General features: G+C 56.7%; 1 protein-coding gene across 3 annotated transcripts; it reads left to right on the top strand.

Moving 5' to 3' along the window:
- The first annotated feature begins 3,057 nt into the window (after positions 1-3,057).
- On the top strand, positions 3,058-11,744 carry AK1 (adenylate kinase 1). 3 transcript variants are annotated; one of them, XM_031040002.2, is made up of 8 exons: positions 3,058-3,197; positions 6,002-6,093; positions 6,248-6,286; positions 7,804-7,839; positions 8,021-8,184; positions 8,896-9,012; positions 11,080-11,271; positions 11,510-11,744. In XM_031040002.2, the coding sequence occupies exons 3-8, from the start codon at positions 6,280-6,282 to the stop codon at positions 11,576-11,578; spliced, it is 585 nt and encodes a 194-aa protein (XP_030895862.2). In that variant the 5' UTR covers positions 3,058-3,197; positions 6,002-6,093; positions 6,248-6,279; the 3' UTR covers positions 11,579-11,744. The 3 variants fall into 3 exon arrangements, with proteins under 3 accessions (XP_030895862.2, XP_081659794.1, XP_006744205.2); XM_081803668.1 differs by lacking the exon at positions 6,002-6,093 and having other exon boundaries at positions 3,125-3,197; XM_006744142.3 differs by lacking the exons at positions 3,058-3,197; positions 6,002-6,093; positions 6,248-6,286 and adding an exon at positions 7,456-7,525.
- Positions 11,745-14,613: the final 2,869 nt, after the last annotated feature.

The raw sequence follows: 14,613 nt of genomic DNA, 5'->3' as shown, positions 1-14,613 counted from the left end.
TTTAAATATTTAAAAAATTGGTTTCATTTTATATGTTTTTAGGGTGGTTTTTTTTTTTTAAGATTATTTGAGAGAGACAGAGCACAAGCAGGGGGAGGGGCAGAGGGAGAGGGAGAAGCAGACTACCCTCTGAGCTGGGAGCCCAATGCAGGGCTCCATCCCAGGACCCCCGAGCCAAAGGCAGACGCCTAACTGACTGAGCCACCCAGGTGCCCCAGGTTTTTTGTTTTTGTTTTTTTTCACGTTACAAAATAACGTAAACCATACAAATGATACAGGATAGAGGGTATCGCCTGGTCCTATTCCCTGTTAACAGTCTAAGATATAATGTTCCAGATTTTTCCTCCATGCAATTTTTTCCCTTTCCCCCTCCCCCTGCTCGCCTTCTTCCTCCCTCTCTTCCTCCCTGCCTTTTTCCTTTTTTTTTAAGTTGCAGCTGGGGGAAAAAGTCCTGACACTTCAATATCCCAGGATTAGTGGAAAATCCACAGGTCATACACAAACAAAATAAAAAAAGTACCCAAACACAGAAATTTGGTTGGTTGGAGAGCTCATTGAACGTCCAACTTGCTCAGATAGAATTATAAAAAAGCAAAATTGTGTTTTTCACAGAGACTTCAGTATGGCTGAGACAAGAATGCAGAATAAAATAGGTACTTAAAATTGTTTTTTCCCCCCAGTTTTTAAGATTTTAAAACTTCTTTTTATTGTGGTAAAAACCACATAAAATTTACTACATACCCGTTTTTAAGTGTACAGTTTGGGAGTGTTAAGTACACTTACCTTGTTGTAAAACATCTCCAGAACTTTCTCATCTCATGTGTCTGAAAGTCGAAATCTATGAAACAGTAACTCTGAATTTCCCCTTCCCCACCCAGCCCCTGGTTGCCATTCTGCTTTCTGTTTCTATGAATTTGAGCACTCTAGAGACTTCATATCAGTAGTATCATACAATATTTGTCTTTTTGTGACTGGCTTATTTCAGTTAGCATCATGTCCTCAAGGTACATCCGTGTTAAAATTGTTTTATGTATAAAGTAATAGGTGCTTGTTTTATTTTTAGAAAGAAAGAAAGCCAGCCAGCCAGCCAGCCAGCCTCTAAGTAAGAAGTGAAAGTCCCACCTCTTCCAGGGGGTCATGGACACACACCCCCATCCCGCCCCCTCTGTTCTGCTTCCTTTCATTGACTTAAAGATACCATGGATTTGATTATAAAATAACACGATTTCAGAGACGTTAAAAAAAAAAAACAAACCAAAACCAAAAACCCGTAGGAATAGATTTTACACACACACATGCCCCTGCATGTTTAGAATTATTTTCACTGGGCTCTTTGCCTATTTCTTTTGCTTGGGCAGTCAGCCATACAGACCCCTGGCTTCCTTTCTCTTGTGGACTCGAACTGCAGAGTCCCACCCCACCCCAGCCTGGCTGCACCACCATTCCTCCCATCAGTCAGGCCCCACTGGCACTGGAGAACCATCCTGTACACATTTCGTGCCCACACAAAATGGCGGTCTGAGAACTGTAATTTGGGGAGCACAAATTTAGGGAGCAACCCAAATTGTGTCCCGTTGAGGAGTAAAAGCCAGGGGTCTTCATTAGCAAATTGCAGAAGTATTAGGAAGACCACACAAATTGTTTTCCAAACATTATGATCGGAAGACAGAATGACATTTTACAGTACGTCAGGTTTCTTTTACGTGAGGACAGTTACCAGGAAAATATCCGATTTTTATCAAGAATGGGCGTGGAGGGGCACCTGGGTGGCTCAGTCAGTTAAGCATCTGCCTTCGGCTCAGGTCATGATCCCAATGTCCTGGGATCGAACCCCATGGTGGGCTCCTTGCGTGGTGGGGCCTGCTTCTCCCTCTCCCGCTCTCCCTGCTTGTGCTCTCTCTCTGTCAAATAAATAAAATCTTTTTTTTTTTTTTAAAGATTTATTTATTTATTTATTTATTTATTTGACAGAGAGAGACACAGCGAGAGAGGGAACACAAGCAGGGGGAGTGGGAGAGGGAGAAGCAGGCTTCCCGTGGAGCAGGGAGCCTGATGCGGGGCTCGATTCCAGGACCCTGGGATCATGACCTGAGCTGAAGGCAGATGCTTAACCAACTGAGCCACCCAGGTGCCCCAAATAAATAAAATCTTTAGGGAAAAAAAAAGAATGGGGGTGCAGCAGCTCTGTGTTCCGTCAGACGCCCTTGTCCAGTTCAATAGTTCAGAAATCCCTGTGTCAAAAATTGGATGAAGTTTTCGTCCCAAAACGAGGTTTCAGGTTCAGAGATTCTACACAGGTTCATGCTGGGGCGTCTATTTTACAGGTGTGACCCTCGCTTTCCTCCAGGTTTAGGGATTCGCAGACCCAGCGTGAGCCCAGCACTCTGCCCAGTGCCTGGAACAGTGAGTGCTCATTCATGGGAGCTGTTCTTTTTTTCAGGATTGCCGGCCTCCTATCCAGGTACCCACATCCCATTCAGCATTCTGAATGACCCACCTCCTCCTGCTCACCTCTTGGGGGCTGCCTGGCAGTGTGATGAAGGCAGAGCTGATTTTTTATACTCTTCTACACAACCCCTAGCTGAGAAATGGGTACCTGGATGGTCTTTGGGGTCCTGAGAGAGTTTCAGTCCCAGAGGCCTTCTTGGGCCCCTTCTAACCGGAGAGGAGGAGTTCTGGGTGGGTTTCCGCCCAGGGGCCTCTGGGCAGGAGCTGAGGAGGGGTGGGGGGACTGGCCTGGCAAAGCCCCCAGAATCCATGCATCGGCTGCCTCCCGCGCTGGGTGCTCTCTCTGCCAACAATTTGCCGTGGGATTTTGTGCAAAGAGTCTCTTCTCTCTAGGTCTCAGTTTCCCCAGCTGTCATACGGAAGCCGGTCCCGTTTCCCCTGCAGCGATGTGGGCACAGGGCAGGTCGGGCAGGACGGGAGAAAACCCTGCAGGCTCAGCCACCTGGGGATGCACGGTGGGGGGCGGCGGCCTTGCTCCGGCTTCCCACCGGGGCTCCCCCCGGGTCCAGGCCCCCCTCCCTCCCGGGCCGCTCTCCCTCCCTCCTTCCCTCCCTCCCTGCCCTCGCCGAGCGCTGGCTCCCGGCATGCTGCGCGCTGCTGACAGCCTTATAAATAGTCGCCTTTGCGGGCGGCGGGCGAGGACGGGCAGGGCACCACTGGCCCCGACGCCCGCCGCACCCCTCCCCCAGGTCAGTGTGTGCCCGCGTGCGTGTCCGGGCGCGGGGGGGGGGGGCGCCTCTGCGGGGGGTGGGGGAGCCGCGTGCGCCTGGGGCCGCGGGTCTCTGTGTGTCCGGGCATCCTTGGGGTTTGTGCGGCTGTGTGTTTGTATGGGTGGTGGGATCCGTGGGGATTCGCCCGTCTGGTCTTCCCAGGCTCTGCTCTGGCTATCTGTGCCACCCTGCGTGTGCCCGCGTCGGGGGCTGTGTGCTGCAGTCCCTCCTAGCCTCCTACACAGTCGCCCCTTTGTCCAGGCGGGCACTCCTGACGCTGGGGCTCCAGGTCCCTGCCCTTGGCACGTCCCAGTTGGGGCCCTGGGAAGGGGGCTGTGGCCGCACGCCCTGCTCTGGAGGACCTGGCGGGGCCGCCTGTGAGATTGGAGGAGTTATCCTGCCGTGCCATTTTGAGTGCTGGGGGGACAGGAAGCCCCCTGGATGTTTGGCCCCCTGCCCCAGCCTCCTGAAAGGGCGGGGGCTCTAAGGGAGCCCCTGGGGCCAACACGTGGGACCTTTCCTGAGCACCGCTCAGGTATCCACTCAGGAGTCTCCAGCAGCAGCAGGACAGGGCCTGGGGGGTGCAGGCCCAGAGAGGGGACACCAGCTGCCCAAGGTCACACAGCTGAGGGATGAGCCCTTAAGTGGCTGTCCCTCTGGGCCTCAGTTCCCCAGGCCCCTGGGCAGACCACCGACTCACGGGAGGAGTTGCTGCAGCCTGGATCTGGAGTCCTTGTAAGGCCTGGGTGCTGAGCCGGTAACCCAACTCCATCCTGGACCCCTGGCGTCTGTGAGTCCTCACCACCCAGGTTATTTTGGACCAAGGAAGTAGCAGATGCCAGCAGGACAGAGGGGCTTAGGTTACTGGGAGGAAGCAGGGCAAGGTGGGTGGGAGGCCACTCCACAGGGTGTCACCTCAGGCTCTCTCTGGCCTGGGGACCGTCCTCCTCCCTTGCCTGCTGCTGTGGGGCTTTGGCAGTTCTACCCTTCCTTGAGCACACTCAGCAGGAAAGGGGCTATAACTCATGCCCCACGAGTGGCGGGACAGTCAGCAAAGCTGCCTAAAGACCTACTGGGTGCCAGGCCTAAAGCAGCAGAAAATGCAGCCCCAGTTTGACCCCAGCCAGGCTCTGGGGCAAGTCTCTCCTCCTCTTCAAGCCTCAAATCCCTTCCAAGACAGCTGTGAGCACAGCGTGAGGCCCCCAGCCCTATGCTCAGCCCGGGGCCAGGCCCAGTCCCGTGGGGCACACAGGCCAGTGGTACAACAGAGGGGTCCAGTACCATGTGGCGTGTGCGACGCTGGGGGCGTTCGAAGGAGGCACCTGCTAGTGTGGGAGTGGAGGACAGAGTCCAGGAAGACTTCCTGAAGGAGGTGACACCTAAACTGAGTCCTAGCCAGAAGCACCTGGGGAAAGGCATCCAGGCATCAGGTGCAACGGTAGCCAGGGCCTGGAGGTGGGACGCGGTCATAGTGGGTGAGGAAGCTCCAAGCAATTCAAGCGGTGGCTGTTAAGGCTGCAAGGAGTTGGGGGGGGGGCGCGGTGGGTGCCTGGGTGGCTCAGTCGTTAAGCGTCTGCCTTCGGCTCAGGTCATGATCCCAGGGTCCTGGGATTGAGCCCTGCATTGGGCTCCTGCTTGGTGGGAAGCCTGCTTCTCCCTCTTCCTGCCTGCTTCTCCCTCTCCCACTCCCCCTGCTTGTGTTCCCTCTCTCGCTGTGTCTCTCTCTGTCAAATAAATAAATAAAAATCTTAAAAAAAAAAAAAAGGCTGCAGAGGGTGGGTAGAGGCTGTTGGACCCTGTCATCCATGTTAGGGCTTTATCTTGGGAGCTAGGGGGCCACTCATTGGAAGGGTTTTAAGCAGGTGAGTGATGTGGTCTGATGCTTATCGGAGAGAAACCTGCAGATTGCCCTGTGGGGTATGGAGGTAGGGAGACCCACGGGAGGCTGGGGCAGTGGCCAGGTGCCCCGCTTGCAATAAAGAAGTGGTGGTGAGCACACAGGCTGGAGAGAGAGTTGGGATGTGCGTGTGCAGGGTGGAAGTTGGGTGTGGGAGAAGGGTGTTCATGCAGACTGGGGCCTCTGGTTGGGCAACAGGGCATGGAACTGGGGATGTGGTGGGGTCTTTGGGGACCCCAGGCCTGTCCAGGGATTGTAGACTTATGGGGCTGGGGAGGGACGGCGGGGCTGGCTGGGCAGAGACAGGGGTCCTGGGAACCTGAAGTCAGCAACTGAGGGCCTGTGGTTGGGGGGAATGCCAGGCAGAGGGAAAGCCGACTGAGGGTCGGGCGTCAAAGGTCAAGGCAAGAGTGACTGTGTTTGTCGCTGGTGGCCTTGGGGAGAGTGGGTGGGTGTGGAGATGGCAACTCTAGGTGGAAGGAGAGGTTGAAGCAGAGTGGGGTCCCGGAGGGGGTGGGGTTGACTCACTTGCTTCGGGGAAGGCAGGTGGTGGAGCAAGATCCTCAAGGGGGTGAGGGGGCAAGGGTCATATGGTGGGGTGAGAGCCTGGCCCCCCCCCATGAAAACTGTATAGGGCTGTGTCCCTTGAGCAGCTCCTGCAGCTTCCTCCCCCTCGGACCTCTGTGTCCCTTTGAGCATCCTCGTCCCAACCCCATCCAGGATGAAGACACATGCAGCTCAAGTCCCTCTTCCCACCTCCAGCCTCCACAGAGCTTTCCTCCCGGCCCTGGGGAGCGTCTCCAAGGTGTTGGGCAGATGCCTGTTTTCCAGGACTGGCAAGGGGAACAGCTCAGCAGTTGCTGACGCCACTGTTTCTGTCCCTCAGGACTGTCCTCGCCACCTGGCTCCTCCGGCGGGAAGAGGTGGACAGAAGGGAGTTGCTGCCCTTTTGTAACAGTGGACGTACACCGAGGAAAGGTGACCTTCCCAGGGTCACCCAACCTTCGGGGCCCTCCATGCCCTGTACCCTTGGGAGCGTCAGGGTCTGGCACACACCGTGGGGCTGGACAGGAGGGGGATGGTGTGTCGGGAAGGCCCCCTCACCTGCCCCACCTGTGCCCTTGTCTTGCAGCACGCTGACTCGGCTCCCCGGACCTCAGCAGGATGGAAGGTACCGAGGCTCTTCTTTGCTGCTTGCAGCCTGGGCCTCAGTGTGCCCATCTGTTAAGGGGGTGTGCTTTTAGGAGACATTCCGGGAAGGGTTGGAGGAGGTTCTCCGGCTGCCAGAGGGGCCTGTCTGGGAGCCTCCAGCAACCTCCTCAGGCATCTCACGGGATCTGCCAGCTCCAAGATTAATTTTAGAAGCAAGGAGGCCTCCTTGAGGCTCCTGAGGGCCCCATAGCTCACCTCCTACACTGGTATTTATAGAGCTGAATCCCTGCTTCTTTCTAGAAAGGGTGGGTGCTGGCAAGGGGAGGCTAGCCCTGGGGAGAGGCCCCAAGTGTGCAAATGCCAAGCCTAACAAGGACGAGGCAAGGTCCAACCCCTCTGTGGGACTCAGTTTCTCCATCCTCCAGAGGGGGTGGGTCTTGAGGATCTCTTGGGCGCTCCTGGCTGCTGAGGGCCGGGACCTGGAGGGAGGCATGTGGCCAGCAGAGCGCCTGGCTGGCCCGCCTCCTGCCAGTATCACCGCCCCATCCTTGGCCTTGTGCCTCGGCCTGGGCGGCTCTTAAAGGAGCCTGCTGCTGCTGCCTGAGCCGGCGGTCACCCTTCCACCCCTTGGGCCCCAAACATCAGCTGCCTGCGGGCTGTGGCCTCCCCCGCCTCCAGGTGGTACCCAGCACTTGGCAGGCAGTGATGGGAGCCCACAGGAGAAGCGCTTCTCCTGACAGTTCCTCTAGGTCTCCAGCCGCAGGGCCAGGGGGCCCCTGGGAGCTGCCAAGCCTTCCTCAGTGGCGAGGGACAGAGAGCCAGAGAGGGGTGGGGGCTCCTTTCCTAAGGTGACCCAGTGAGGGGAAGGCCGGGCAGCCTGGGAAGAGGGCACGGCTTCCGGTTCTGGGTCTGGCATCCTCGGAGCAGGCCCCTGCCTCCCTAGGCCTCAGTTTCCCTTGCGCGGCCAGGCTGTGGCCTTGCTGAGTTCTGAGGGCCGGTGAGGCAGAGGCTGGAGCAGGAGTTCGCCTCCCTCTCTGGGCGAGGGCTCTCCATGCCCACCGCAGCCCTTTTCCCTGGCAACCGTCTCCAGGGCAACATATGTTGTGGTTGCCAACTCCGGACTCGTACTGCCCAGGGAAGGCGGGCAATGGGCAGGCCCAGGGCCTGGGAGGGGAAGGGTAGGGGACGCAGGACAACGGGACCATGGGGGCCTGCTGCTCGGGAAGACGCCGCGCCGCGGAAGTCTCTAAGGCCAGAGGTGACCCGCTGCTGCCCAGCCACCCCCCGGGGAGGGGCTGTGAGGGCCGGCATCTGAGCCCCTCGGAGTTGTCCTCAGCCTGTGCCGAGTCTGTAGCCTCCAGGCCTTTGCCTGCAACACCCTCTCCTCCCTGACCACTGAGCTTTGCTCAGCCCGTCGCTGGTCACTCGGGGCAGGAGCGTGAGGCCTGAGGCCCGGCACAGGACTGGACTGCAGAGGTGCTTCGGGCTCTTTGTCAAGCGAGTCACTGAACTCTGCTCCCCTTTTCTGTCCCACAGAGAAGCTGAAGAAAGCCAAGATCATCTTCGTGGTGGGTGAGTCCAAGGCAGGCGGGGTCAGGCAGCAAGCAGGGAGGCGCTTTGCAGGCATTGGTGGGAGCCTGGGCCTGGGGCTGGACCCTGGGCTCTGCCCCTCCTCCGCTGGGTGGCGTGGGCAGATCCTCGCCCTGCGGTGGCCCCCGTTTCACAGGGCTTCTGAATGGGTGGGCGCTTGCAGGAGGGCCCGGCTCGGGGAAGGGCACCCAGTGTGAGAAGATTGTCCAGAAGTACGGCTACACCCACCTCTCCACCGGGGACCTCCTGCGGGCCGAGGTCAGCTCGGGCTCGGCCAGGGGCAAGATGCTGTCGGAAATCATGGAGAAGGGGCAGCTGGTGCCACTGGTGAGTGGGCCCGGTGGGGTGGGGGGTGATGACGGCCCCAAGTGGGCTCCCGCCAGCAAAGCCCATGATGCCCTGGCAATGCTGCCTTGATCTTCCCTGGCTCCAAACACTCCTGGCTCTGGTCCCCATTGCCCTGGGCAGGAAATTCTTTCTAGGAATTCCCGGAGCTTCTAGGATCCCTGCCCCTGCCGACCCCTTCAGCCCCACACCACCCACTCACCCCCCCCCCCAGCTCTCCACCTTCCAGCTGCCCTGGCCTTTTGGTCCTGTCTATCTCATCAGATTCCTTCCTGCCTGGAATGTTCTTTCCTCCTCAGCTTTCAGACCTCCCTGGCTCCACAGATTTGAGCTTAGACCCCCTCATTTTATAACTCCAGAAGGCCTCCTTCTTTGCCCATTCAACCTGTGTCATGCTTGGAAATTGCTAAATCAACCTCACCACACTGTGAGCTTCTTGAGGAAGGTCTGCTTTGTTCACAGTGGTGTCCTCGGGGCCCTGGACGGGAGCTGGCTGGGAGGAGGGGCTGAGTCAGTATTATTGAATGAATGGATAGATGCATGAAGGGTTCGATCAACCAGTCAAGTCTTCACATTCAAAGAAGGCTTCCTGGAGAGGGAGGCTTGTTTGGAACATCTTTATTAGGGCAGAGGCCTGGAGGAAGAGGTGGGGAAAGGAGCTCATGACCTCTCCATATTTTCCTGTGCCCCCAGGAGACAGTGTTGGACATGCTCCGAGATGCCATGGTGGCCAAGGTAGATATTTCCAAAGGCTTCCTGATCGATGGCTACCCTCGGGAGGTACAGCAGGGAGAGGAGTTTGAGCTGAGGGTAAGGTGCCACCTGCTGGGTACGTTTTGGGGCTGTGATGTGGGGGGTCAGGCAGAGGCTGCCATGATGGCCAGACAGAGTTTTGGGCAGAGAGAGAGAGAGACTAATTGTGGGGTCAGAGTGGGGAGAGGGGTAAGGAGGGAAACTGGGGAAGAGTTTCTAGAAGTCTTTCTAGAGGGAGAGGAAGCACAGGCTGGGGAGCTCACAAACCTGGGCTCAGGTTCTAGCTCAACAGGCCTTAGGCCAATCATTCTGCCTCCTTGAACCTCATCAGTGTCCCCATTTGCAAAGTGGGGGGACACGGTTGGCAACAGCTGCCTTAAGGAGCAGAATGCGATTAGAGAGAATGTACCCTTCCAAAGTGGGGCTTGGCACCTTATAAGCCCGTAGTCAGAGGGGCAGGGCGCAGGATGGACAGGGCTGGAAGGGTCAGGCTGGTGTGGGGAGAACAGAATCTAGGGGGCAGGGCAACCAGGACTGCTGTGGGAGAGGGGGTTCAGGCCTGGCTGGAGACCGCTGAGGCCAAGGAGTCCAGTCTCCTTCCATGCGCCACGGGGAGTCTGACTGGAAAAAGTAGGCCTCAAGGATGATGGCTCTGAGCTGCCTGAAACAGAAGCCCAGCAGGAAAACAGCGTGGGGGCACCGCTCCCAAACACAGGCACAAGCTCATGGATATGCGCGCACACACAGAGCGCATGCGTGTGCACACATCTGGCAATGCACATACACGTACTCGTGCGATGCATGCGTGTGGACACAGCACGCGTATACGCATGGATGTACACGCATGCGCATGCATGGGCGTGCACGCACACACACACACACACCCCCCCATACCTCTGGGGTCACAGGTCATACTAGGGAAACAGGGCTGCAAGTGGGGGGAGGCGAGGGGAGGGGCTGGCTCAAGGAGGGCTACTTGGCAGAGGGATTCCTTCCCGGCCTCGTGGGGAGGACCAGGCATCCCAATAGGTGGGGTGGGACCAGACCCCCACTCCCCACTTCCCAAGCCTGTGAGGCTGGGGCCTTCTTGGGCTTCCGAAGCTTTGAGCCTCATCCAGATGTAGATTTCGTGTCCCGACCTTTAAGTGCCTGCAGGACCTCAAGAAAGTGTCTACCCTGCTGCGGGCCTCAGTTTCCCTATCTTTGAAACGGAAGTGGGCTGGGTTTCCTCCAGACTAGGAGGCCATGGACACTGCGGTCAGGTGCTAGGCAGCCTCAAAGCATGTCCTGTCATGACACACATGTACCAGCTGGGTAATGTCACCTCCGACCCTCAGGGCCACATCTGGAAAATGAGATTACTAAAAGCCTCCTTCCCTCCTGGGGCTGTTGTGGGCGCTGCTGTGGGCTGTGGGCTGCTCAGCACAGGGCCCAGCCCTGCCACGGCCTCCAAGGGTCCGGGCACCTGGTCTTCTCAGATCTGGACACCAGGGGGCATCAGGGCCTCGCGGAAGGAAGACAGGTCAGCCTTGTTCCTTCTTGCCCTTTGCGGTGGATGAAACGCTTATTCCAATGAGATGCCTTGCTGCCCTCAGAGGGACTCCTGGCAGGGGAGAGGGACACTGAGTAAATAACCAGAGGCCTCCCGAGACATTCTGGGCAAAGAAGGAGAGAGGACTGAAGAGGGTGTCCCAGGGAGCTGGGGATGGTGGTGGGGGTGGCATCCAGGAAGACTGCCCCGGAGGAAGGAGATTTTTGTTCAAATCTGAAAGCCAGCACTTTGTATTGAGGTAAGGGTTCCTGGCATGAGCAAAGGCCTGGCGTGGGAGGAGGTGGGCGAGAGCCCAGACTACAGAGAGTCAGTGTGGCCAAAGCAAGGAGAGCGAAGGAGTGGGAAACACGAGAGGAGGAGGGCAGGAGGCTCTCTTCTGAGGGCACTGGGGAGCTATGGGAGAGGTTGGGAGCAGGGGAGTGGTTTTTGGAAGGTCCCTCAGGCTGCCTTGGGGAAGGGCTTGGAGGTCTGAGTGGGTCTCAGGTGGGGCCTCTGACTCGGGAGGATGGGGAGGCGGTGGCCCCAAGGGGCAGGAATGGGGCCCCTATGAGTACCGCTCCGCCCGCCCGCAGATCGGACAGCCCACACTGCTGCTGTATGTGGACGCAGGCCCGGAGACCATGACCCAGCGGCTCCTGAAGCGCGGAGAGACCAGCGGGCGAGTGGATGACAATGAGGAGACCATCAAGAAGCGGTTGGAGACCTACTACAAGGCCACGGAACCTGTCATCGCCTTTTATGAGAAACGGGGTATCGTGCGCAAGGTGCGCCCCCTGCAGGCCGCGGGTAGCCCTAGGAAACGGGTTTTTGCCTGGGGTGGCCAAAATTCCGGTGACCTTGGGCCAGGCCTTGGTCTCCCCACTGGCTCGGTGATGGGCTGCTGTCCCCTGGTGGCTGGGCTCGGAGAGCCAGGCCAGGCCTCTGGGGGAAGTGAGCCCCTGCCTCGATGGGGCCCACCCAGCCCTTCCCATCGTCTCTGCCCTCCCGGCCATCTCCCCACAGGTCAATGCCGAAGGCTCAGTGGACAGTGTCTTCTCCCAAGTCTGCACCCACCTGGATGCCCTCAAGTAGCAGCACGGAGCCCTTCCCCAGCCGAGCCCCGCCCCACCCCTGTCCTGCCTGAGGCTGTCCTGGCCTGAGCTCCGCGCCTCCACCCTGCCAGGCTCGAGCACAGACAGAGGAAGCACTTTATCCTGTTTTCATGGACAGCCAAGCACTAAAGGCATTTCCAAGGACATTCGGTTTTATTCCTTTTTCTTTGCTTTCACTGGAGTTGATCCACGTGGTATGGCCTCTCCTAGCCCCTCAGCCCACCTTAGCCAGCTGTCCCCCTCCCCCCGCCACTACCACGGGAAGACCCAGGGCCTTTCCTCACCCAGGGCATGCTGGGCCTGGGGCTCCAGGGTGACTGAGGCAGGATCCTTGTTCTCGGGGACTGACGGTGAGGCACAGCTGGGCCCCGACCTGGGTTCCTCCGAATCCTTGCTGGGCCGCCTTGGCCCTGACCCCTCATGTCTCTGAGCATGTTTTCTGCGCTTTACGCCCCTGGGGCCTGTGTGCAGCAGGAAGCGAGGTCATGGGCTGTGGGGGGGGCTTCCTGGGCAGTGAGGATGGCGCACGTCAGCTGTCTGGGTGGGCAAGGCATTGGCTTCCTGGGCACAAGAGCTCTGAGGGTCTGAAAAGGGCATCGAGATTGAATGGTCAGCAGTACCTCCCTGAGGAGGTGAGACATGGAGGACCTCCCACCGTACGTCCCTGGATAGGTCACCACCTGCCCTTTCTGAGCCCATTTCCAAATCTGAGTTAGGGTCCATGCCCCCTGCAACCCCCACCCCTCAAGGTGAGGACAAGAACACACTGATCAGGGGTGTAAGGCTGGCAGTCACCGTGGCCGTGGGAGCCGAGACCAGAGCGGCCTTGGAGATGAGCAGGGCTGGGGTGCTTTGGGGAGGGTGCCCCAGAATCCCCCGGGGGAGAACCATCTTCCCTTTCCTGTTCTTTAACTGTGACCTCATCACCGAGAAAGGCTCAACTTGGTGCTCACGTGTCCTTAACGCCTGTCCCAGCCCCAGCTGACTCCCTTTAGAAGCAAGAGGGCCTTCAGTGGGCCACACCTGGCTGGAACAAGACCCCACGAGGGGCTGATTGTGCCCATGCTGTGTCCCCTTTTATTTTTGGCAAGTGTGACTGATTTTCCGTCCACGTTACTTAAACTTTCCTTTAAAATAAACATATTTAAGTTATAAAAGTGAGTCTACTGAAAGAAGAAGACAAAACAAATAAGTGAGAGCACAGGGGAGGTAGGAGAAGGCAGGCATCGTGTGGGGATGAGCCTTCCAGGCTGGGTGGGCACACGGGAAGGCCTCTGCCCCTGGTCTCTGTTCCCCAGGCCAGCTGGGGTGTGCAGGGGAGCCCCAATTGCTCCGTGACCTACCACCTCTGGGTCCCATGTCACATCCATCCAAGCCGGCTAACACACACACACACCCACCTTCTAGCTCAGGATTGTCCAGATCAAGTGAGGAGGAGTGGGGAAGACACGCCAAAGATGATAAAGATCTAGAGAACTCACCTGACAGGAGCATCTTCGTGATCTTTTAATTATAGCATCATCAATTCAGGTGTGTCCCAGTTTAATGAGAGCCTAAGGCTCTCCACTACTCTCTACTACTACTACTGTTCGCCACAGAATCACCTTGTTCATTTAACAAGTTGAAAACTTGGAAAAAAAAAAAAAAAACAACCAAACACAGAAATGTAAAAGGTCCAGTAACCGCCACCCCATCCTTGCCACCACAGACCTTCCTTCGAGGGTTTCCTTCGTGCAGCTGGTTCCTTGAGGTGGAGCTCTGGAGTGGGGCCTTGTAGATACCTAGGAGCTCACTTCCCCGTGAGAGAGGTCATGGAAGGGTGGAGGGGAGAGCTCTGAAGAGCCACAGAGGCCTGTTAGATGGAATGCAGGTGAGAGGGGGTGCAGGAGCAAGAGACAAGCCTGGAGGGGCCAGATTTGTGGGGCCTTGAATGCTGACCCAAGTATCTAGTCTCTCCCCTAAGGGCAATGAGAGGCTCAGAAGGAGTTTTTTTTGGGCGGGGGGTGGCGCCTGGGTGGCTCAGTCGGTTAAGCGTCTGAATCTTGATTTTGGCTCAGGTCATGATCTCAGGGCCCTGCGTCAGCCTCGGCACACAGCGGGGAGTCTGCTTGAGGATTCTCTCTCCCTCCCCAACTCCCCCCCCCATGCATGCTCTCTCTCTAAAATTAAAAAAAAAATTTTTAAAGAAAGTTTCTTTTTTTTTTTTTTAAAGATTTTATTTATTTATTTGAGACAGAGAATGAGATAGAGCATGAGAGGGTCAGAGGGAGAAGCAGACTCCCTGCCGAGCAGGGAGCCCGATGTGGGACTCGATCCCGGGACTCCAGGATCATGACCTGAGCCGAAGGCAGTCGCTTAACCAACTGAGCCACCCAGGCGCCCCTAAAGAAAGTTTCTTTAATGAAAAATTACAAACAAACTGAAAATTAGAGGAAATAATATAATGAACCCCCATCACCAACATTTAGTAACTTCTGTCATTTCCCTATATTTCCTAAATTATTGTTTGACTTTTGACAAAGTATTTGCAGTAAATTACAGATATGAAGAAAAAAACTTCACCCCTAAAGTATGATTCTACAAAATAAGGGCATCTTCCTTCAAAACCACAACTCAGAGTTTCCATGACACTAAGTTAATGCTAATTTTGTAATTTATAATAATCAGCCCGCATGCAATTTTGCCCAACTGTCCCCAAAATGTGTCTTTGTTCAAATCAGGGTACAACCCAGGATCACAGGCCGCCCTTGGTTGTGATAGCTGTCAGACCTCTTTCAACCTAGAATCCTTGTTATGACAACTGTCCTGCAGAGAGCTCCTTCCAGATTCACCCTTTGCTTCCTCCTGGTGTCGTCCAACTTGCTCCTCCATCTCCTAAATTTCTTGTAAACTGCAAGTTAGTTGTAAAGGCTTCATGGATTCAGGCTCAGCCTCTGGGGCAAGAACACCTAAGAGGTGAGGCTCAGGAAGGCCGTTAAAACCAGGCAGGGGGCCAGGACTGCAGCATGTCCAGCC

Source organism: Leptonychotes weddellii, chromosome 14, assembly GCF_054177405.1.
Source record: "Leptonychotes weddellii isolate Sample4059 chromosome 14, ASM5417740v2, whole genome shotgun sequence".
Classification (NCBI taxonomy): domain Eukaryota; kingdom Metazoa; phylum Chordata; class Mammalia; order Carnivora; family Phocidae; genus Leptonychotes; species Leptonychotes weddellii.
This window is presented reverse-complemented; position numbering and strand designations above follow the sequence as displayed.

Coding starts and splice junctions, on each gene's coding strand:
- AK1 (XM_006744142.3), top strand. CDS start 7,471: ATGGGGGCCTGCTGCTCGGGAAGACGCCGCGCCGCGGAAGTCTCTAAG. Junction 8,185..8,895: donor AGGGGCAGCTGGTGCCACTG/GTGAGTGGGCCC, acceptor CTGTGCCCCCAG/GAGACAGTGTTGGACATGCT. Junction 11,272..11,509: donor AACGGGGTATCGTGCGCAAG/GTGCGCCCCCTG, acceptor ATCTCCCCACAG/GTCAATGCCGAAGGCTCAGT.